Raw genomic sequence first — 22,643 nt, forward strand, 5'->3', positions numbered from 1 at the left:
TCCAGATTGAATGGTTTTGGCAGCTGAAGACATAGTCATCAATCGTGGAATGGTGAAAATTGGGGGTGCGCAGAAGGCCCAAGTCGCAACAAAGCAGAGACATTGAAGGGTTATTCAGGCTGGAGGAGATTAGAAGGGATTGTGGTTGACTGGTCCCATACAGAATAGGCAATTTGGCCCATCAAGCTTGCATAGCACCAACTGGTCAAGGGTAATTAGGAATGTGCAACAGATACCAGCTTTGTCAATGACACCCACAGCCCATGAATGAATAATGGGAAAGAAATAGCCATTAAGGGATCTAAACACAGGGAGAAGACTTTATCTTTGAAAAAAAATGCGGTATTAATGGATGAAGTGCCAGTACAAGTTAGTAAATACCCCCAATGTAAGCATGAGTGATCAACTGAGCTTTTACTATCGTGGCTATTGAAGTTCAGGGCTGACAGGAGAAGATAAATGAGATAAAGAATTAAAGACTCTCATTGACAAATCACCATATCGCCTTAAAAACAATTCAAAATGTACCGGAATTTGATCAGTTGCCAGTGTTCTGTTTGACAGAAGAAAATTCCTGGAAGACCATTTGAAAATATCCTTGAAGGTTCTAGGAACATTGAAAAAAGTAACAGGAGAAGGCCATTTGGCCTTTTGAACCTATTCCAGGAACCTTGTTCCTGCTTTTGGGCCATATCCTTTCATCCCTTCAGCAATAATAAAATATTCAATGTTTTGGCCTGAACCAATTTCTGTGACAGACAATTCCATAGGCTCACCATTCTCTGGGTGAAGAAATTTCTCATTAACCCTTCCTTCCAATCACCCATCTGATACACCAATCATTTGGTCACTCATATCCAATGCTCCACTTTTGCGCATCAAATGTAAAGTAAAGAGACTATTATTTGATTGAATAGTCAAACAAGCAACTCTTTTTATCTGATATCTGTTATGGTTAGCGACTCAGTGGGTAATACATTCACCCAAGTTACAAGGTTATAGGTTCAAGCCCCATTTCAGAGACATGAGCACAAAACCTAGAATCATGCAGCATGGAAACAGACCCTTCAGTCCAACCAGTCCATACCGAATACAATCCCAAACCAAACTAGTCCCACCTGCCTGCTCCTGGCCCATATCCTTCCAAACCTTTCCTTTTCATGTACTTATCCAAACCTGTTTAAACATTGCAACTGTGCCCATATCCACCACTTCCCGAGGGAGATCATTCCACATACAAACCACCCTCTGTGAAAAGAAATTTGTCCCTCATGTCTTTTTTTTTAAACCTCTCTCCTCTCATCTCAAATGCATGCCCCCTGGTCTTGAAATCCCTCACCCTAGGGGAAAGCCACCTATCATTAACTCTATCCAGACCCCTCATTATTTTATAAGTTCTGTAACGCCACCTCTCAACCTCCGCCATGCCAGTGAAAAATGTCCCAGTCTTTCTTTATAACTTCAACCTTCCATACCCGACAACATCCTGGTAAATCTCTTCTGAACCTTTTCCAACTTAAAAATATCCTCCCTATAACTGGGTGACCAGACAAGGCACACGGTACTCCAGAAGAGCCCAATTCCCGACTCAGGCGACTGACTGTGTGGAGTTTGCACATTCTCCCTGTGTCTGCATGGGTTTCTTCCGGGTGCTCCGATTTCCTCCCACAGTCCAAAGATGTGCAGGTCAGGTGAATTGGCCATACTAAATTGCCCATAGTGTTAGGTGAAGGGATAAATGCAGGAGTATGGGTGGGTAGTGCTTCGGCGGGCTGGTGTGGACTTGTTGGGCCGAAGGGCCTGTTTCCACACTGTAAGTAATCTAATCTAATCTGAACATATCTTCCCAACTCTCATACTCAAAGGACTGACTAATGAAAGCAAGCGTGCTAAATGCCTTCTTAACCACCCTGAAAAGGCTGGCACTCAGCTCAGATTAGATCAATATCCTATCCCCTCTCTCAGCTGGATATAGAAGGTCGGATGGCACTATTTCAAAGATGGACAGGATGGTTAATCCTGGTGTCCTGATCAATACTTATCATTCAATCAGCCTCACAAAAAACACAGAGACTGGCTGTTCACAGTTTCATTTTCACAAACAACCCTGTGAGTAAGAGCTTACTGTGTGAAAATTGTTTTCCAACTTTCCAACAGTGACCGCCTCACGAAAAATATTTCATTGGCTTTAAAGTGCTCTGGGAGGTGCTAAGGCTGTGAAAAGTGCAAATGAATTACAAGCCTTTTTGCAACTCATTAATAATGAAACTGATCAACAAAAATGAAAACAACATATAAATGTACACGATGGCCCAAATATTTTTCTCCTTGGATGCACACAGCAGTATCGTGGAGATTAATTATTAATCCCTCGCAAAGTCCAGCCCAATCCTCGAGGGCAAGCAATCCAAATCTGGAATGAATCCCAATCTATCAAGTGAAACCTGCTTGGCCATAAGTAAAAATGGAAAAAAAAAGGACTGACTGAAGTTGGAAATAAATTAAACCTCCCCTTATTTGACATGGTTGAGCAGTGGGTGGATGAGGCAAAAGTCAGGACAACACTTTCCTCAGACTGCTATGTAAATTGGTTCGATTGCCAGGGAGTTGGTCTGGCAAGTGTGTACAGGGCTGTCAGTGAGCCAGGAGATCTGGGTTCAAGTCCCACCTGCTCCAGAGGTGTGTAACAACATCTCTAAACAGGCTGAGTAAAGTATATCTTACATGGCTATCTGTATTGCGTTCTTGAGGCACAGTGGTAACATTCTTACCTCTGGCCCAAAAGGTCCAGGTTCAAGTCCCACCTGTGCTGGAAATATGTCACAACATGTCCAAAAAGGTCAATTATCATTAAATACTCTGATAGTACAGTAGTAGCATTTCCATCTCTGATCCAGGAGACCTGCCTCAAGTCCCACCTACTCCACAGTTATGTAATAATATTCCTGAACAGGTTACTTAGAAAATATCTATGGGACTGAAGCTCACTAGCATTTTACATGGAATTATTATTAGAGACATACAGTATTACAACACAGAATAAGGCCCTTTGGCCCATTATATCCACTTTAGTCAAACACCTACCTACTTTTATCTTACTCCCAGCACTTGGACCATAGCCAAACCATAACATATTTCAAATGTTTAAGTATAGTGATTTACTGCACAGATACTGGACTCTCCCTTACATAAAACCTCTGTCCACACCACTCTATATCACTTTAATAGTAAAACCATCTATTCATTCTGCCTGACGTTCCTCTTCAAATGTATCTGTGCTATTTCCCACAATGCGGTCCACAATCTAAACCATTCTCTATAAAGTAATGTCTGCAGTATCCCTTATTGGGTTTATTGATAACTGTCTGGTATTTATGGCCTATAGTTCCAGTCTCAGCCCCCCAAAATGGAAATATTTTCTCTGCATCTACTACACTGAAATTTTACATAATAGTAAAGACTTTTAACAGGTCACTCCTCCATCTTCTCTATTATTTCAATTTCAAGTCAGACGATAAAGTATGAAAGTAGACATTAATTTTAATTGATTTTATATTTATTCACAGAATGCAACGCAACATATTTCTACTCCCTATCTTCTAAGCCAGAGTCCCAGTAGTTTCTTCTTATGTTATTTTAAAAGAAAAACGTTATTAAACTTGAAAAGACTTCAGAAAAGATTTACAGGGATGTTGGTAGGGTTTTAGGATTTGAGCTACAGGGAGAGGCTGAATAAGCTGGGGATCTTTCCCCTGGAGTGTTGGAGGCTGGAGGGTTTATAAACCTTATAGAGGTTTATAAAATCATAAGGGGCACCGATAGGGTGAATAGCCAAGGTCTTTTTCCTGGGGTAGGGGAGTCCAAAGCTAGAGTGCTAAGGTTTGCGGTGAGAGGGGAAATATTTAAAAAGGAACCTGAGGAGTGAATTTTTCACACAGAGGGTGGTATGTGTATGGAATGAGCTGCCAGAGGAAGTAGTGGAAGCTAGTACAATTATAACATTTAATGGGTACATGAATGAGAAGGGTTTACAGGGATATGGGACAAATGCTGGCAAATCAGACTAGATTAACTTAGGATATCTGGTCAGCACAGACAGGTTGGACCAAAGGGTCTGTTTCCGTGTTGTACAACTCTATCACTCTATTTGAGTCACCAGTGAAAACAACAGATCAAATTAACTAAATTGCTGACAGCCCTTTAAAGGGGTAATATTTCTCTTCACAAGTAGTCTGAGCACTGAATAAAAATCACCCTGCCTCTGTATATCTTAATCATAAAGCTGACATACCTTTAGCAAACCACTTTCGAGGAAAGGAACACCAGCCAGTCGGCTTTTCCTGATAGCTGTGATTTCTCCTCTGCACAACCTCCTTCCACCTCTGCATCAAGGAAACCAAACCTTACAGTGTGGCTTCAAACATTCAAACGGTAGATACCTCCATCACAACATACAATGGGCACAAAATGAATGATCAGCCGCAAACTTACAGGATCGCAGCAAACCGAGGTCTTCGCTTAGCTTTACCATAGGGGTTTAGGATATGTTCATGATCCAGCAGGTAGCTATTTGCACACAGATATGAGCAGCAGATTGAACAGCAGAAGGGCCTGCTGATCATCAGTGTTCACTGCGATGAGGAGAAATGATTTTATTTACAAACCCACGACCTCTACCACCTATGAGGACAAGGACGGCAGACACACAGGAACACCATGCTTCCAAGTTTTTCCTCAAGATACACAATGTCCTGATTCAAGACGACATCGTCATTCTGCTGCTGTAACTAGCAAGATCCCAGAACTCCCTCCTAGAGAGAACAACATGGTGATGGTTCAAGAAGGAAACTCACCACCTTCTCAAAAGAGAGTAAGGATAGCCATGAAATGATGGCCTTGCCAGCAAGGCCTCCATCCCATGAATAAGCCACAACTAGTGAGCACAAGGGTGAAGTTACCCTGAAGCCCTTATCATTCCTGTAGGAATAGGGTAAGTTACTCTTGGGCTGAATACCTTCTGCTGACTCACCTAGTCAACCTCAGCACATCATCTGAGAGGAAATGGGAGTGAGGGGGAGAAAATTTCACACTTCTGTCTGTTCCTTTTCTCAGCTTGTTCGCGCACACACGTTTCCAATGGATTTTGTGAACCAGATTACCATTTATTGCCTGTCCCTTGGTGCCCATCAGAAGATGGCATTCATTCCTTTTTGAATCACTACAATTGTGTAGTGAAGGTGCTGCTCAGCTAAGTGTTCCGAGTTTTTGACCCAGTGATTATTACTAAAAATGATGGTGGGGGTGGGGGCTGGGGGGAGCGTTGCTGTAACACTGAGCAATGTCCTATTTTTAATCAGACCTTGCAACTTTTACTGTGTTCTCAAATAGCGGAGAAGAGATCAAATCCTAGCTTCTTCCAGGTCCAAGCCATTACACTGACAAATTTAATGAACGTACAGCATGAGTAGGCCATTCAACCCCTTAAGCCCATCTCATCATTCAATTAGATCACGACTTATCAGTATTTAACTTAACTTTCCTTAATACAATTACCTAATGAAATCAGTTGACATCAGTTTTCAACATTCTCAATTAATAGTGGCAATGTCACTATATTTTAGATCCAGAAACACAGACTAGTGGCGAGGGCGACATTGTTTTAAATCTCACTGTAGCAGACGGTGAATTGGGTCTCTTGTGGCACAGTGGTAATGTCCCTTCTCCAGACTGGTAGTGTCCCTTCTCCAGACTGGGAGGCCCAAGTTCAAATTCCACCTGTTCTAGAGGTGTGTAATAATATTTCTGAATAGGCTGATCAGAAAATTAGGTTAAACAAAAATAAAAACATTCTCAATTGACCACAGCACCAATAGACTTTTAAGGAGCGGATTTTCAGATCTTTCATTGCCATACCTGTGAAGAAGCACTTGAGATAAACAATTTGATCTCAAATAAATTATTGTGACTTGTATGAAATTATTGTGACGCGTATGAATCACACGCTCTATACATCCGTCCATCTTCTCATCAGTCAACAAAGGAACAGTCAAAGGCTCACACAGTAATTCCTTCAACTTATTTTTCTAACCAACCTGTTATATACCTCTGGAGCAGCTGGGACTTGAACCCAGGTCTCTTGGTCCAAGGGTAGGGATACAGCCACTGCACTACAAGAGAGCCCTAAGTAGTTCCTTCAATTTATACGAGTCCAAATTGTCACATCCTTCATCTCCTTAAGGCCTTAAATACAGTAAGTGAAATTGATGGAATTGAGGAATTAAGAGTTGACCGGAACTAAAGGGCAGGACCAGGTGACAGCAACAAGTTAACCGGCTGCAAGGTGCATCATAGTCAAGTCCTTTAGAAAGCTAAGTGTAGCCCAGTACTGAAGAGTGTCTTACTCCGAGGACATGAAAGTCCACCACTAAAGTCGAAAGTGACTACTGTAACAAAAACAACCTGCATTTTTATAGTGTCTTTAACATGATAAAATCTAACAAGATTCCACACAGGAGTATTACTAAACAAATTTTGACTCTAAACTGCACCAGAATAAATTAACAAAATCCAGAAAGGTATATTTTGCAATGTTTTCTTAAACAGGAAAAAACAGATTAAGAGATTTAGGAAGAAATTGCAGAGATTAGGGGCTGGCCCTTTAAAGCACAGCTATCAATGGTGGAAAAATTAAACAGGGGATGCACAAGACACCAGATTTGGAGAAATATGTGTGGAATGAGCTGCCAGAGGATGTGGTGGAGGCCGGTATAATTGCAACATTTAAGAGGCATTTGGATGGGTATATAAATAGGAAGGGTTTGGAGGGATATGGGCCAGGTGCTGGCAAGTGGGACTAGATTGGGTTGGGATATCTAGTCAGCATGGATGGGTTGGACTGAAGGGTCTGTTTCCATGCTGTACATCTCTATGACTCTATGACTGTAAATGCTGAGATATTAGAGGTTGAAGTAAATTACAGAGATAAGGAGAAAACAAAGCTGAGATCTTTAAAATCAAGCATTGCCAGGTGTCATCTAATGACAGTGGGCACAGGAGGCAAAGGTGATTTGGATTTGAGGCAAGCTAGGATGGACAGCAAGAATAGCAAGGTTAATGTGGATCATTAATGGGAAGCTGACCAGGACAATGCAAGAAAAGTCAGGGTCTAAAACACACACGAAGAGTTCAGTAACTGTTGTGCTGAAGTGGTAACAGAATGAGGTGGTGATTCAAAGTGGATTCTTGATTCAAATCTTGATTTTGGATTTGACATTTAGTTAGATATTCACTTTGGGGTCAAATACAACACTACAGATAGTCAGGAAGATGCCTGAAGATGTAAAAATGCAAGAAAATCTGAGCAGTCTTGGTGGAGATAACCTTTTGAGATCACTCTGCCATTTAGTAAGACTGTGACAAACCTTTGACCTTACTCCACCATCACACAAAATTTCCAATGTCTCTTGATTTTATTAGAGTTGAAGGTTCTATCAATCTCAACCTTGAATGTGCTGAATTCATTGGAGTAGAGAATTTTAAAAAATCTCAACTCTGAGGTAATATGTCTCCACACCTTAGCCCTTATCCCGGGAGTACATCCCCTAGTTCTAGACCTTCCAGCTAGGATAAAGAATCATGCAACATCGACTCAGTCAAAATCTGATATCGTTCACCAAGACTAACGCTGATCCTTTCAAACTCAAGAAACTGTGGGACCTCTTTATATAATCCCTTGTTATAGATCACCCCATTCATCTAGCAAGAGGTCTAGCTAACCTTTACTGCACTCCCTGTAAGGTGAGTAAAAAGTGAAAATGGACCCGAGGACAGGCTGCGGTCATTGCAGTGGTAATTGCAGCAAGGATTCAAGATTACATTTCATGTTGCAGTATTGTCCACACTCCGAAGTCTCCTACTGAGTTATGGCTTCAGAAGGTCACCGAATGCTGATTGGAATATTTCAGTTGATTTTGAGAGGGCGTTCTCAGTATGCCTTTTATTTGTCTTCACTGGTCACCCATCCCATGCACAATCACCAGCCAAACCCCCTCACATCCCTGCCTGAAGCAGACTGTTCTGAAATAGCCCACAGGCAACATGGTACCAGCAAGTTAGCCAGAAGCCACAGTGACGATTTGGCCAGTCACATCGTTGCAGCCAAATGAACGTTTGTGCGATATTTCAGGGGCAATGGTCATCAGAAGGCAAGTATATCCTGTAGATATGGGGCACCAAATTGAACATAGATATACAAGAGGTTATCCATTTTGGTCAGAGGATGGAAGTATAGAGTACTTCTGAAATGGTGAGAGATTCAGAACATGATGGTATCAAAAAGGAATCTGAGTGACCTTGCACATAAGTCATTGAAAGCTAATGTGCATGTGCAGCAAGCAATTAGGAAGGCCAAGAGGGCATATGGTATGTTAGCCTGGAGTACTTGTGCAGTTCAGCCCCCCTTGTTGCAGGAAGGGTGTACAGTACTTGGCACAGAAGAGGTTCACCAGACTAATTCCTGGGATGGTGATACTATCCTTTAGATTAGATTAGATTACTTACAGTGTGGAAACAGGCCCTTCGGCCCAACAAGTCCACACCGACCCGCCGAAGCGCAACCCACCCATTCCCCTACATATACCCCTTACCTAACACTACAGGCAATTTAGCATGGCCAATTCACCTGACCCGCACATCTTTGGACTGTGGGAGGAAACCGGAGCACCCGGAGGAAACCCACGCAGACACGGGGAGAACGTGCAAACTCCACACAGTCAGTTGCCTGAGGCGGGAATTGAACCCAGGTCCCTGGTGCTGTGAGGCAGCAGTGCTAACCACTGTGCCACCGTGCCGCCCAAATGAGGAGAAATTGAGGAGTATGTGTTTGTACAGTTTAACATTTGAAAGAATGAGAGGCAATCTCACTGAAACAGAGAGAAGATGCAGAGAAAATGATTCCCCTAGCTGAGGGGTTCTAGATTCAGGGAGACAGGGGCTCAGAATAGGGGCAAGCAATTTAAGCCTGAGATAAGGAGGAACAGAGGGTGGGGAATCTTTGGAATTCTCTTCCACAGAGGGCTGGCAATACTGAGTATGTTCAAAATAAAGATCATCAAATTTCTAAATACTAATGACATCAAGGGATATGGGTATATGGCACTGTTATGATCTAGAACCGCAGGGTATGTTGGGCCCATGTTTAAAATTGCACACTCCAACGTGTCTCACTAAAGCCCTCTACAATTATAGCAAAACTATTTTACTCTTGTATTAGAACATTGTACAATGAAGACCATGATATCATCAATCAACAAAGGTCATAAATTGTTTGCTATTAACTTTTAGAGTTACTTGAACAATGACAAATCGAAACAAAATCCATTTTTCTTTCCTATTCTACTGACTCAACATTTTCTCATTATACTGTCACCTCTTTGTCCATAACTTAAACCTATCTATACCCCTTTGCTGATACTTTGTATTATCTTCACAATTTGTTTTCACACCTCGATTTGTATCACAGCAGTAAAATTAGATACATTGTGCTTGATCTCTTCAACTAATCCTTTTACATAAATTGCTATGGTCTGAGCATTGATCTTGCAGCACCTGACAAAAAATGGCCTATTAAACTGAAAATGATCCATACAGAAAGTTTACCTTTGTCAAAATCTTTGATTTTGATAATAGCCATTTTGTACTGTTGAGGAAACAGAAATCTGATCAGAGAGACTGAAATATGGAGTTCCAGAAATGTTGGAAACAATTTCAAAAGGCCACACATTCAAGATTATTTTGGAGAGGAGAAGGTGGAATCAGGTGATACTTGCGAAGGATAGAGGATTGTAAGAAACCTTGTAGAGGTTTATAAAAGCATGGATAGGGTGAATAACCACAGTCTTTTTCCCAGGTTAGGGGAGTCCAAAACTAGAGGATATAGGTTTAAGGTGAGAAGGGAAAGATTTAAAAAGGAATACATGAAGGACAAAAAGGTAACTAGGGAGAGAATAGGGCCCCTCAAAGATCAGCAAGGCAGCCTTTGTGTGGAGCCGCAGGAGATGGGGGAAATACTAAACAAGTATTTTGTACGAGTGTTTACTGTAGAAAAGGACATGGAAGATGTAGAATGTAGAGAAATAGATGGTGACATCTTGAAACATGTCAAAATTACAGAGGAAGTGCTGGATGTCTTGAAATGCATAAAGGTGGATAAATCCCCAGGACCTGATCAGGTGTACCCTAGAACTCTGTGGGAAGCTAGGGAAGTGATTGCTAGACCCTTTGCTAAGATAGTTGTATCATCGATAATCATAGGGGAGCTGCCAGAAGACCCAAGGTTGGCTACCGTGGTGCCACTATTTAGGAAAGGTGGGGAACTATAGACTGGTGAGCCTGACGTCAATAGTGGGCAAGTTTTGATGCAGAGAGTGGTGCATGTATGGAACGAGCTACCAGAGGAAATGGTAGAGGTGGGTACAATTACAACATTTATAAATCATCTGAATGGTATATGAATAAAAGGGTCAAATGGTGGCAAATGAGACTGTATTAAATTCGGATATCTGGTCAGCACAGACGAGTTGGATTGAATGGTCTGTTTCCACACTGTATAACTTTATGACTCTATAAACAAGGTCAGGTGCAGCACCACAAGGTGAGAAGTTCCCTTGGCTCTGTCTTGACAACTTGTCCTGAAGCAAATCAGTATTGTAGTAACTGCACCACTATAGCACTGACATCCCTGCAAGGCGTCACGGGTGACCAGGCTGCTGTAAGGTCTATGGCTCAGGAAAACCCCGGGTTTAGCATATAGCCTTTGCCAGTCTCTTCATTTTTTAGTCAGTGTCTGTGTCAATACTACTTTGACCAATATTTATCACTTGACCAACTGCACTACAGCAGACTATCTGTTCATTATTACATAGGTGCTTACAGGACTTTATGATGCTAAAATTGACTGCCATGTTTCATACCATACAACAATTTCTATAATTTTAAAATACTTCATTAAATGTAAAGCAATTCAGCATTTCCAAGATTGTGAAAGAAGCTGTACAAATGGAAGTTCATAAAATCCCTAAAGTCTGGAAAGAGGCCATTCAATCCATTGAGTCCATACGATCCTCCAAACCACATCCCTCTAAGACCCAGCCTTACCTCTGTCTACCATGGCTAATCCATCTAACCGGCAAATCCCTAGATACTACAGAGCCATTTAGCATGGATGCCAGTTAATGCGCATATTTTTGGACTGTGGGAGGAAACTAGAGCACATAGAGGACACCCACATAGACAAGGGGAGACCGTGGAAATTCCACACAGACAGTCACCCAAGGCTGGAATTAAACTTTGGTCCCTGGCTCTACGAGGCTAACCATGAGCCTTCCTTTTCGAATAGAAGATGACATTTTAACTAAACGCTGAGCCAAATTGAGCAGTGATGGGCTCCGTTAAATGCTTGGGATTAGGAAGTGTACACAGAGTGGTTTCAGGGGATAGTATTAAATTGAGGACTATCACAGCATTTGGAACTGTTTGTAATAAGCAGGCAGAGATTAGCTCCCCTCCTTGCTCTACATTGGAGCCTGTCCAATATAAAGTGAAAGTCAATTCCATCATGCAAACTGAGGCAAGAGGCAGCAAGAACTGTTCTGCTAATAGTACTACTCTCCTGCCTCCTTTCATAAACCCCCAGGAACCTCTGTGCAATCAGGAATTCTGCACATTTTCTTCATTTGTCAACCCTTGTCTTTCATGCTAGTATCACTGGTTTCACACTCCTGCATTCTGCATCTTCCCCACAAAACGCCATTAACCTTGTAGCGTTAATTCAGTTTTTCTCCCAAACATGCTGTTGAATATTTTGTTTTTCACTTCAAATTCTCATAATCTGCAACAGCCATGGCTTCGTCACCTGAGCTTGCTGACTTATAGGGGAGTTGGTGGTGTCATTGTGATGTCACTGTATAATCCAGTACTCCATACTAACGTCCTGGGATGATAGATCAAATCCTGCCATGACAGATCCGTGGGAACATCTCTGGGACACCCGCACCAATCAACCACACCGCCCTGTGGCCCAACATTTCAACTCCCCTTCCCACTCTGCCGAGGACATGGAGGTCCTGGGCCTCCTTCACCGCCGCTCCCTCACCACCAGACGCCTGGAGGAAGAATGCCTCATCTTCCGCCTCGGAACACTTCAACCCCAGGGCATCAATGTGGACTTCAACAGTTTTCTCATTTCCCCTTCCCCCACTTCACCCTAGTTCCAAACTTCCAGCTCAGCGCTGTCCCCATGACTTGTCTGGACTTTTGCCCGAACGTTGATTTCAGTGCACTTTGGATGCTGCCTGAACTGCTGTGCTCTTCCAGCACCACTAATCCAGAATCTGGTTTTCAGCATCTGCAGTCATTGTTTTAACCATGTTACCACTGTCAATTATCCTGAAAAAAAATATGAGGGAGTACTGCATTATCTTTCAGAAGAGATGCTGAACTAATGTCAGGTGAATGTAAAAGATCTTATTCAAAAAGACTGAGCCAATATTTACCTCTCACCTAACATGAAAACTGAGTTTAGCAAGACATTTATTTTCATTGCTGTTTGTGGGAACTACTGGGCCCAAGTTGGCTCTGGACTTGCTCTACATTACATGTGGGACTACACTTCAAAAGCAATTCACTGGCTGCAATGCTTTTTGGAAACTTTTCTGGTCATAAAAGTCATTATGTACAGTTGAACTGTTAATATTTACAGTAGAACGTATTCCCCGTGAATTAATATGAACAGAAGGTCCCTGTGAGTGTGTTACTACAGATTGTCACTGCAGGTAGATTAATATCTACAGAGAAGGGTGCATTTGAGCATGCCACTATTCAAAGAGGTTTCTTTGACAGTGTCGATATCCACAGAGGGGTCATACAGGCACATTAATATCTAATTACGGTTTGCTGTGAGGTGCTCATATTTACTCATTTAACGGTGTTTACATTGACAAAAGACTCAGTGAGGGTGTTTATATTTACACGGGGCCCCCCCATGAGGGTGTTTATATTTACACGGGGCCCCCCGGGAGGGTGTTTATATTTACACAGGCCCCCCGCGAGGGTGTTTATATTTACACGGGGCCCCCCCATGAGGGTGTTTATATTTACACGGGGCCCCCCCGTGAGGGTGTTTATATTTACACAGGCCCCCCGCGAGGGTGTTTATATTTATACGGGGCCCCCCGTGAGGGTGTTTATATTTACACAGGCCCCCCGCGAGGGTGTTTATATTTACACGGGGCCCCCCGTGAGGGTGTTTATATTTACACAGGCCCCCCGCGAGGGTGTTTATATTTACACGGGGCCCCCCGCGAGGGTGTTTATATTTACACGGGGCCCCTGTGAGGGTGTTTGTATTTACACAGGGCCCCCGTGAGGGTGTTTGTATTTACACAGGGCCCCCCGTGAGGGTGTTTGTACTTACACGGGGCCCCGTGAGGGTGTTTGTATTTACACAGGGCCCCCCGTGAGGGTGTTTATATTTACACAGGGCCCCCCGTGAGGGTGTTTGTATTTACACAGGGCCCCCCGTGAGGGTGTTTGTATTTACACAGGGCCCCCCGTGAGGGTGTTTGTATTTACACAAGGGCCTCGTGAGGGTGTGTATGTTTACATGGGGCCCCCGTGAGGGTGTTTATATTTACATGGGGCCCCCCGTGAGGGCATTTAGGTTTACACAGTGACCCCATGAGAATGTTTATGTTTACACAAGACCCCAGTGAGGTTAATAACATATTTAGAGAGCTTGTGAGGATGTTAATGTCAAAACGGCTGGTGCTGGAAAAGCACAGCAGGTCAGACAGCTGTTTTGGGCATAAGCCCTTCATCAGGAATGTGGAGGGAAAAGGGGGCTGTGTGATAAATCGGGAGGTGGGGGTGGGGTTGGGCAGCAGGTAGCTGAGAAGGCAATAGGTGGGTGCAGGTGGTAGATAATTGCGATAGGTTGATGGGAAGGGTGGAGCAGATGGGTGGGAAGGAAAATGGACAGGTAGGACAGGTCATGAGGGCAGTGCCGAGCTGGAGGGTTGGAGGCATGTGGTTGGGTGAGGGAAGATTTGGAAACTGGTGAAATCAATGTTGTTGCCATGTGGTTGAAGTGTCCCGAGGTGGAAGATGAAGTGTTCTTCCTCCAGTTGATAAGTCGCTTTGATTTGGCAGTGGAGGTGGCCCAGGATTTGTATGTCATCGGAGGAGTGAGAGGGGGAATTGGAGTGGTTAGCCACAGGGTGGCGAGGTTATTTGGTGCGCGCAGACCACAGATATTCCTTGTACTGCTCTGTGAGTTGCTGTCCCGTCTCCCCTATGTCAAGGAGACCACATCAAGAGTAACGGATGCAGTAGATGAGGTACAGAAAAATCTCCACCAGATTTGAAATGATCATTTAGGGCTTTAGACAGAGGTGAGAGGTGAGGGGTGAGATGTGGGCAGAGGTTTTGCACCTCTTGCAGCAGCAGGGGAAGGTGCTGAGTGTGGAGGGTGGGTTGGTGGGGCCATGGACTTAACGAGGGAGTTACGAAGGGAATAATCTCTGCAGAACGCAGATAGGGGTGGGGAGGAAAATATAGTTTTGATGATGGGGTCCGACAGAAGGTGCCAAAAATGGCAAAGGATAACACGCTGTATCCAGAAATTCGTGGGGTGGAAGGTGAGGACTGGGGGGGGGTGGGAGGGGGTTGTATGTTTATTGGAGGGGAGGGTTTCGAAGGCGGAGGTGTGGGAAGTGGAGGAGATGTGATGGAGGGCATTGTTGATCATGTGAGAGGCAAAATTCTGGTCCTTGAAATACGAGGAATCTGAAGTGGAACTGCTCCTCCAAAGAACAAATATGGCGGAGGCAGAGGAATTGGGAGTAACATTTCATGTTTTGACAAGGGGGGTGGTCGGTCGAGGTGTAGTCAAGATGTTAATATCTCACAGTGGAGATTATCTTTATGGAAGTCTATTCTGGTCACTCCTCTGAAGGAAGGACGTTCAGGTTGACAGGGTGTTGTTGGCATGGGTCAAAGGGCTTGTTCTCATGCTACTAGACTCTATGACTGTATGTTAGTATTAAGATTCCCTGTGAAATTTGAAAATATTTACAGAAGGGTCCCTGTCCCATTAATCTTTATAAATGGGTGCAGGGAAGAGGTTAATATTTACAATGTACAGTGCATTTGAGCATGTTTCCATTTACAGAAGCTCCCAAAAGAGGATGGAATTTTCAGATAAACCCTGAAATATTTACATGTTGTGTGAATGCAATATTTCAGAGATTCTGTAAGCTTGGCATTATTTATAGAGGGTCTCTCTGAATGTGGCAGTACTTACAGAGGATTCATTTATGCGTGTTAATATTTACAGTGGGTCCCTGTCCATATATTAATATTTACATAAGCACATCCCTGTTATCATATTAATATTTACAAATCGCAGCCTCTGTGAAGGTCTTAATGTTTTCTGAGAGGTAACCTCACGTGCATGAAAACGTCCACAGAGGTGAGCATGGTAATACCTACAAAGCGTCCTGTATTCATATTCGCACTGAGACCCCGCTGAGGAAAGTTTGGGAAAACGATCACTGAAAGCCTTGGGGAGAGTTGGAGCTTTGCACAACTTCCCTGTTGACTGAGATTAATTCATTTGTAGGTAAATGCAAAGGGATTTTTCTTGCTAGCTTTGTGCTGACTTTTTTTTTCGCGGGCATAAGCTCCATTCTTCCTTTTCCCACGTTATATCTGAAAATCCAACACCAGCATTTTCCACACAGCGTGAGGCTGATGGTGAAATCTATGTCCCAGTCACTAATTGGCGTCATGAAATAAGCGTGTCATTACAGTGAATGTGTAACTCTCCAAATGCAACCGTCAAATTCCTAAACCAAACGGTTCAAACTCAGGAACGCTTTATTTTTTCTCTCTCTCTGGTCATCCGCAGTGATCATACTGTAGTTTCCTTCAAACATTCCAAACCAGAGGCAAGCAGTGAATAGCGTGCACAACAGCACTGGGACTGCAACGGGACAACTGTTTGCAAAATGCACAGTTGTGCTGGAATGTGGCAAGACTTGGAGCAATACGTGGGGACAACTGCAGTAATAAATCACCAGGAAAGCACCGAAATAAAGGCACCCCACCCCCGATGTCGACAAAAAATCCACTGGTCAGATATCTCAACAGAGAGAGCGACAGCACGGTGCATTCGTCCGGCAGAGGGCAGCAGGTGAAGGTTTCAGAGAGAGGAAGCAATCATTTCAGAACCCAGAGAGTTTCTCTATACTGATCGTGCCCTTTCGCAGTGCTGGGAAATTCGCTTTCAACACACTGGGTGCTTTCTTTCTCCCCCAAACATGCAAGAACTTAAAAAAGCAGAGTTGATTTTTTTTTTATTTGCGTTGCTGGGAACGGAACTGAAAAGGGCTTTGCCATTACAACAACAAAAAAACAACAAAGCAGAAATTTCGTGTAGAGTTGCTCCCCCCCCCCCCCAGCCCCCTTTAAAGCATTCCTTTGTCTCCCAGTGTTTAATCCAAGCCCCGCTATCATCAGGAAATCCTTCCAACCGCTCACCCCGTAAATCAATGGGACTTCCATGAACACGCAAAGTTTCCTCAGTTGGTTATTCGCAGGTCAGAGAAATTAATCATTTCAGCGATTTCCCCTCGCTCCCCTAGTCTTAATACATTACAACCCAGAAGTGGGTTCGCGTTAAATAGTCACTGAAATAAAATGGGAAGGGGAGGGGAGCTGACATTGCAGGTTTTGTATATTTTATTGTTGTTACAAACCCACTGGAGTGGGAATCCAAGCCCAGGAGGGGGGTGTCCCAGCTGACAGAGTCTAGACTTCCCCCACCCCCCAACCTTCTCTTGTTCTGAACAATAAGAGGATCTATTTCACTTGAACCCAGTGAAGTCTCCCTTCGATTTCCGAACACAAGACAAGGGCTACCACAGAATGTGAAACTGACCACTTCTCTGCCTGCACCCGCCCCCATCCCCTCACAATGAACCCCTCTTTACCTCAACCCACCCACCCCAAACACAACCTACCATCCCATCCTCAACCTCTCAGCTGATTTCATTGACAAGATCATACGAGAGACAGGGGGTTGGGGGGAGAGTGTGTGTTAATTTCAAGTCCTACCTTGGTACATCGGGGCCATCGGTGCAGTACTGTGTGCTATGCATGGCAGAATACAAAGCCAGTTGCTTCTCTTCTTGCTAAACACGGTGTCGATCTGCCATGTTGTGCTGGATTAATTTGGACTGTAGGTCCCTGGCTGCATCACTGTTCGGATTCATCCAGGGAAAGAGGGAGAGAGACACTGGGGGCGAGAGGAAAAAAATAACTCTTGCAAAATCAGTCATTGAACGCTCTCCTTTCAGGGAAGGTTCTCTCTCTCCCTCTCTCCCCCCTCAAGTACAAGACACCGGACACCCCCTCAAGAATCCAGTTCCAGTCCCACATACGGATCTGCCACCCGGCGTTATTGTTAAAATTAAAATAAAAACAAAATAGAGCCGGATTTGCGATTTTTTTTTACCTTCTAGTCAACATGTCTGTGGGATTTCTGCAAACTTACAAGCAGAAAGCACAGAGAGCCGGAGAGACATCAACTGCCTATGCAGTCGATCTGTCCCGAAAATAAACCCTTTAGATGCGAGCTGGGGTAACTTAGCTTAGCTGAGAGGCCCAGCTCTTGGGGTTTTTAAAAAAAAATACTAAGCTTTGAGGGGGCAGGGGAGAGGAAGGGGCCACGGAAGGCGGTGGGTTATGAGTCCTGCTCGGGTTCTGGGGCGGGGGGGGGGGGGGTCGATATTTCCAACACATTGAAAAGGGGCATTGATTCCTGCTCCTGTTCTTCTCTCGACTGCTCCAGGCTGGAGCCGAATGTGACGCAAAGTGAAATCCAACAAATGGAAAGGGGATGAGCCAGAGATGGATTTGTTGGTTGTCCATCTGAATTGGACACCTTTTTAACTCTTTGCTGGCTGGATGACGAAAACAAATTGGTTTTAGTTGTGGATGGAAAGTGAACCTCTACATTTTAATGGCCCACTCTTTCATCCCTCAGCCAGCCCCTGATAATGTGCTCATCACTTTTTTGTGAGAGTTTTCTGTGCAAATTGCCCGACGCATTTCTTACATTGCAAGAGTGACTGAACTTCAAAAGTGATCAGTTGGTTACAAAGTACTTTGGGACATCGCGAGATTTCGAAAAAAAAGTGCTTTAGAATTGCAAGTTTTCAGTTCGCTTCTGCGTCTGTTTACAAATGAGTTGTTTTTCCATTCATTCTCGGTTTGTCCATGTCACTAACAAGCCCAGCATTTGTTGCAGGTCTCCACCGTTCCCTTTAAGAAGGAGTCGGTGGGATCTGTTGACAGTGTCCCTATCTCTGAGTCAGGATTCAAAGGCTATTTGCGACAAAGGTGTTTACTAATATCTGTGAACAGCTTGGTCACAAAATATAGAGAAGAGCTACTTTGTTGAACCGCCCCACCCATGTGTTGAGAGTGTCCCTGTACTTCTCAGATGTCACCTTATTAAAACATACAAGGTACTGAGAGGGATTGACAAAGTAGATGCAGGGACGTTCTTCCCCTTTGTGGGAGAATCTGGGACTACAGAACACAATCTTGGAACAAGGAATTGCACATTCAAAATAGATGAGGAGGAATTTCTCCTCTGAGGTGGTCGTGAATGTGTCTACAGCAGAGGGCTGTCAAGGCTGGGTCATTCAGTAGATGCAAGACTGGGATAGACAGACCTTTAATCAGGGAATCAAGAAATTTAAGGAAACGGCAGGAAAGTGGAGTTGAAGGTTATCGGATCAAACGCGATCTCTGTGAATGTTGGAACAGTCTTCAAAGGGCTGAATGGCCTACTTCTGCTTCTATGTCTTATGGTCTTAAACCAAGTGACAGTGAAGGCAAGAAAGTCAGCATTGTGGGTGTTCCCGCACCACAAGGAGTGCAACTGACCCAAGGACGAACCTCACCACCAGTTTCGCCAGGATCCCTATAGTTGGGAAATACACCATGGTCTAGCTAATGATACCCACACAAGAATGAGGAGAAAAATAAAACTGAGACCTGGGTGACTTTGAGAGAAACATGGTCGGTGATGACCATCAGGTGTTCTTGCTGCTTCTTGGTGTGAAGCTCAAGGGTTTGAAGTGTGCATTTCATATTGCATGAGGTTTCTTTTCCATTTTTCTTCAAAGGTTGTTGCCATTACATCTCAAAGTGTAAGGAATTGGACATGTGCAATGGTGAAGGTGATGAGAATTTTCATTTTCTACAGCACTGGGGAATGAGTCAACCTGAAAACCCTGCTTTAATCCAGTTATTGGTGCAGACAACAATGGTCCTATAGCACTGTTCAAGTTAAGAATCACAGAATCCCTACAGTGCTAGATAGAGGCCATTTGGCCTCTCAGGTTTGCACTGACCTTCTGAAAAGCATTCACCCAGTCTCCCACCTAGTTCACCCCCCATAACCACATATTTACCATAGCTAATCAGTCTAGCCTTGCACATCCCTACAAGCTCTGGGCAATTTAGCATGGCCAATCCACCTAACCTGCACATCTTTGGATTGGGGGAGGAAACTGAAGCACCTGAAGGAAATCCACAGAGACACAGGGAGAATGTGCAAACTCCACACAGACTGTCACCTGGGACCCTGTTGCTGTGAGGGATCAGTGGTAACTACTGTGTCATGATGTCACTTCCCAAAGGGAGGGAGACCTCTTCACATCATTGTCAATGGTCTTCCATTCATCAACACAGACAAGCAAAATGAAAAGGTAAACTAGTTAATTGTCTCTTGCTGTCTGATTGGATCATTTTCTGCATACTTTGGGTGTGTGCAAAAATATTCATGACCATGTTCCCAAATAGTTGACTGTGTAATGCAGTGTGATGAATTGAGATCTGATCAGGAGCTAATGAATAGACTAGCCACTGTTATGCTCCTTGGTGTAGTTTAATGTCGAAACACGCATAACAAGAAAAGACAGGTTGAGAGATATGCATAAGTGTTGGTTGAAAACATTTTGTTTTATATGTTTATATAGATTTATGTATGCAATTTTAAAATCTCATATTTTGTTCAAATCCATTGTTCTCTGGGCCCTCCCAATGCCTTCAAAATCCTCCAACATCCTTGAATTCATTGAACATTGGCCCCCTGAACATCTTCGAGGAGAAAGTGAGGACTGCAGATGCGGGAGATCAAGCTGAAAATGTGTTGCTGGAAAAGCGCAGCAGGTCAGGCAGCATCCAAGACCCCTGAACATCTCCAACTTTAATTGTTCCACCACTGGAGGTGATGCTTTTAACTGCCTCTGCTCCAAGCTCTGGGATTTCCTCCCGAAACTTCTGGAGTTATCCTCTGTCTTTCTTTACATTTCTACTTAAATAGTTATCACTTTGATCAATCATTGAGCCATCTGCCTAATGTCTCCTTAGAATCATAGAATCATGTAACATGGAAACAGACCCTTCAATCCAACTATGTTCCAATGCCAACTATGTCCCAAACTGAACTAGTCCCGTCTATCTGTCCTTGGCCTATATCCATCTAAACATTTCCTAATCATGAACTTATCCAAATGTCTTTTAAATGCAGTAATTGTACCCACATCCTATGGAAGTTCATTCCACGCATGAATCACTCTCTTTTTAAAAGGACACTCCTCATGTCCTTTTTAAATCTTTCTCCTCTCACCTTAAAAATATACCCCTTAGCTTTGAACTCCCCCACCCTAGGGATAAAAACCTTTGTCATTTGCCTTATCCATGCCCCTCATGATTTTATAATACTCTATTTAGGTCACCCCTCAACCTTCTACACTCCAGTGAAAAATGTTCAGCCTATCCAGTCTATTTTTATAACTCAAACCCTCCATTCCCAACAACACTATGGTAAATCTTTTCTGAACCTTCTCTAGTTTATTGATATCCTTCCTATTACAGGGTAACCAAAACTGCACACAGTACTCCAGAGGAGGTCTTAGTGACATCCTGTACAATCTCAACATGAGGTCCCAACTCCTATACTCCTTGGCACTGTCAACATTTTGTTTGAATATGTTCCTGTGAAGGACCCCTAGATGTGCGTCTAAGGTAACTGCACTATGTAAAAGGGAGCTGTTACTGTGAGATGAGGCTAATTGTTTGGAGAAGTAGTTGCAGTAGAGTAGAGTAGAAGTAGAGTAGGCTACTCGTTTGTAGAAGATCCCATACTATCCATACTTAGAATCATAGAGTGACTTCAACAGATAATGCTCTTCCATCATCATTGCTGGGAGCAAATTTCTAAAATGCCATAGCTGAACAGTATTGTTGGAATGTCTTCATGACATCTACTGCAGAAGATCAAGAAGACAGTCTTCCACCACCTGGTCAAGGGCAACGAGGAATATGCAACAAATACTGGCTTTTTTAGTGAAGCTAACAGAACAAAAATTCCTTTAAAGGAAAAGTGATACAGTGGCATTAAATTTGTGGGAGTTACGATAAACATTGCATGTTGCTTACTCATCTCAATGCATATAACTTAGCCATACAAGTCAGTAAAGTCCCAGGTTCTGTTCCTTATCTGCATGATTATAAATAGAATGGTAGGGAAAAGAAAAGGAAGAACTTCCATTTATGTCTTATAAGTTCACAATATCCTAAAATATTTTGCATTTAGTTAAGTATATATAAAATGTAGTCAGTTGCTGCAATGTGCTAAACATGATAGGCAATTAATGCAAAGCAAAGTCCCATAAACAACAATGTGGTAAGGAACATATTTATTCTGAGTGATTAAAATCAGGTTTATTGGTTCATGTTAGGTCTTTTATTCCTTTCCATTTGGAGTCTTGCGCCCACCTTCAGGGAATCAGTGTTGAATCTTCTGCAGCACTTACACCAGGAAAGCATTCATTTCAGTGAAACCATCCCAGTCTTATCACCAACTGCAATAAGCATTTGCACAGATGTTGCTTGTGGGAGTCAAGTATTAGCAAGAACACCAGGAAGAAACCCCCTGTTCTTTCTCCAAAGTTAACCATGGTTTTCTCTACTTCCATCTGAGAGCGCAAATAGGAACACGGTTTTAACATTTCCTCTGAAAGGTGGCATTTCTGGCAGTGCTGTATGTTACTCTGGAGTATCAGGCTGGATTAAGGAGCATTACAACTGAATCATGGAATCCCTACAGTGTGGAAGCAGGCCATTCAGCTCATTGAGTCCACACCGACCCTCTGAAGATTATCCCACCCAGATCCACACCCGTAACCCTGCATTTCTCTTGGCTAACCTACCTAGCCTGCATACCCCTGGACACTCTGGGCAATTTTGCATGGCCAGTCCATCTAATCTGAACATCTTTAGACTGGGAGAAAACCAGAGGAAACCCACACAGACACAGGGAGAATGTGTAAACAGGACACAGACGGTTGCCCAAGGGTGGAATCAAACTTGCGTCCGTGATGCTGTGAGGCAGCATGCTAACCACTAAGCCACTGTGCTACACATAATTTCAGGATGGGAGAGGAATTTGGAATAGAAGGGATGGATGCAGTGGCAATGGTCCATGTGAGTACCAATGGCAAAGAGAA

At 43.4% G+C, this 22,643-nt stretch overlaps 1 protein-coding gene across 2 annotated transcripts in view; it reads right to left on the reverse strand.

Annotated features, from left to right (window-relative positions):
- hipk2 (homeodomain interacting protein kinase 2) overlaps positions 1 to 17,885 on the reverse strand; it is a 254,949-nt gene extending 237,064 nt beyond the window's left edge. The window contains exons 1-2 of one of the 2 annotated variants that reach the window (XM_060840009.1): positions 17,573 to 17,885; positions 17,173 to 17,353 (exon numbers count right to left, since the gene is read on the reverse strand). In XM_060840009.1, coding sequence (XP_060695992.1) covers positions 17,173 to 17,191 — 19 coding nt within the window. In that variant the 5' untranslated portion in view covers positions 17,192 to 17,353; positions 17,573 to 17,885. Of the gene's footprint in view, positions 1 to 17,172 lie in introns of both variants that reach the window. The other variant, XM_060840010.1, reaches the window with a different exon arrangement.
- Between the last annotated feature and the right edge of the window lie 4,758 nt (positions 17,886 to 22,643).

The sequence above is a fragment of the Hemiscyllium ocellatum genome, chromosome 19 (assembly GCF_020745735.1).
Source record: "Hemiscyllium ocellatum isolate sHemOce1 chromosome 19, sHemOce1.pat.X.cur, whole genome shotgun sequence".
NCBI lineage: Eukaryota > Metazoa > Chordata > Chondrichthyes > Orectolobiformes > Hemiscylliidae > Hemiscyllium > Hemiscyllium ocellatum.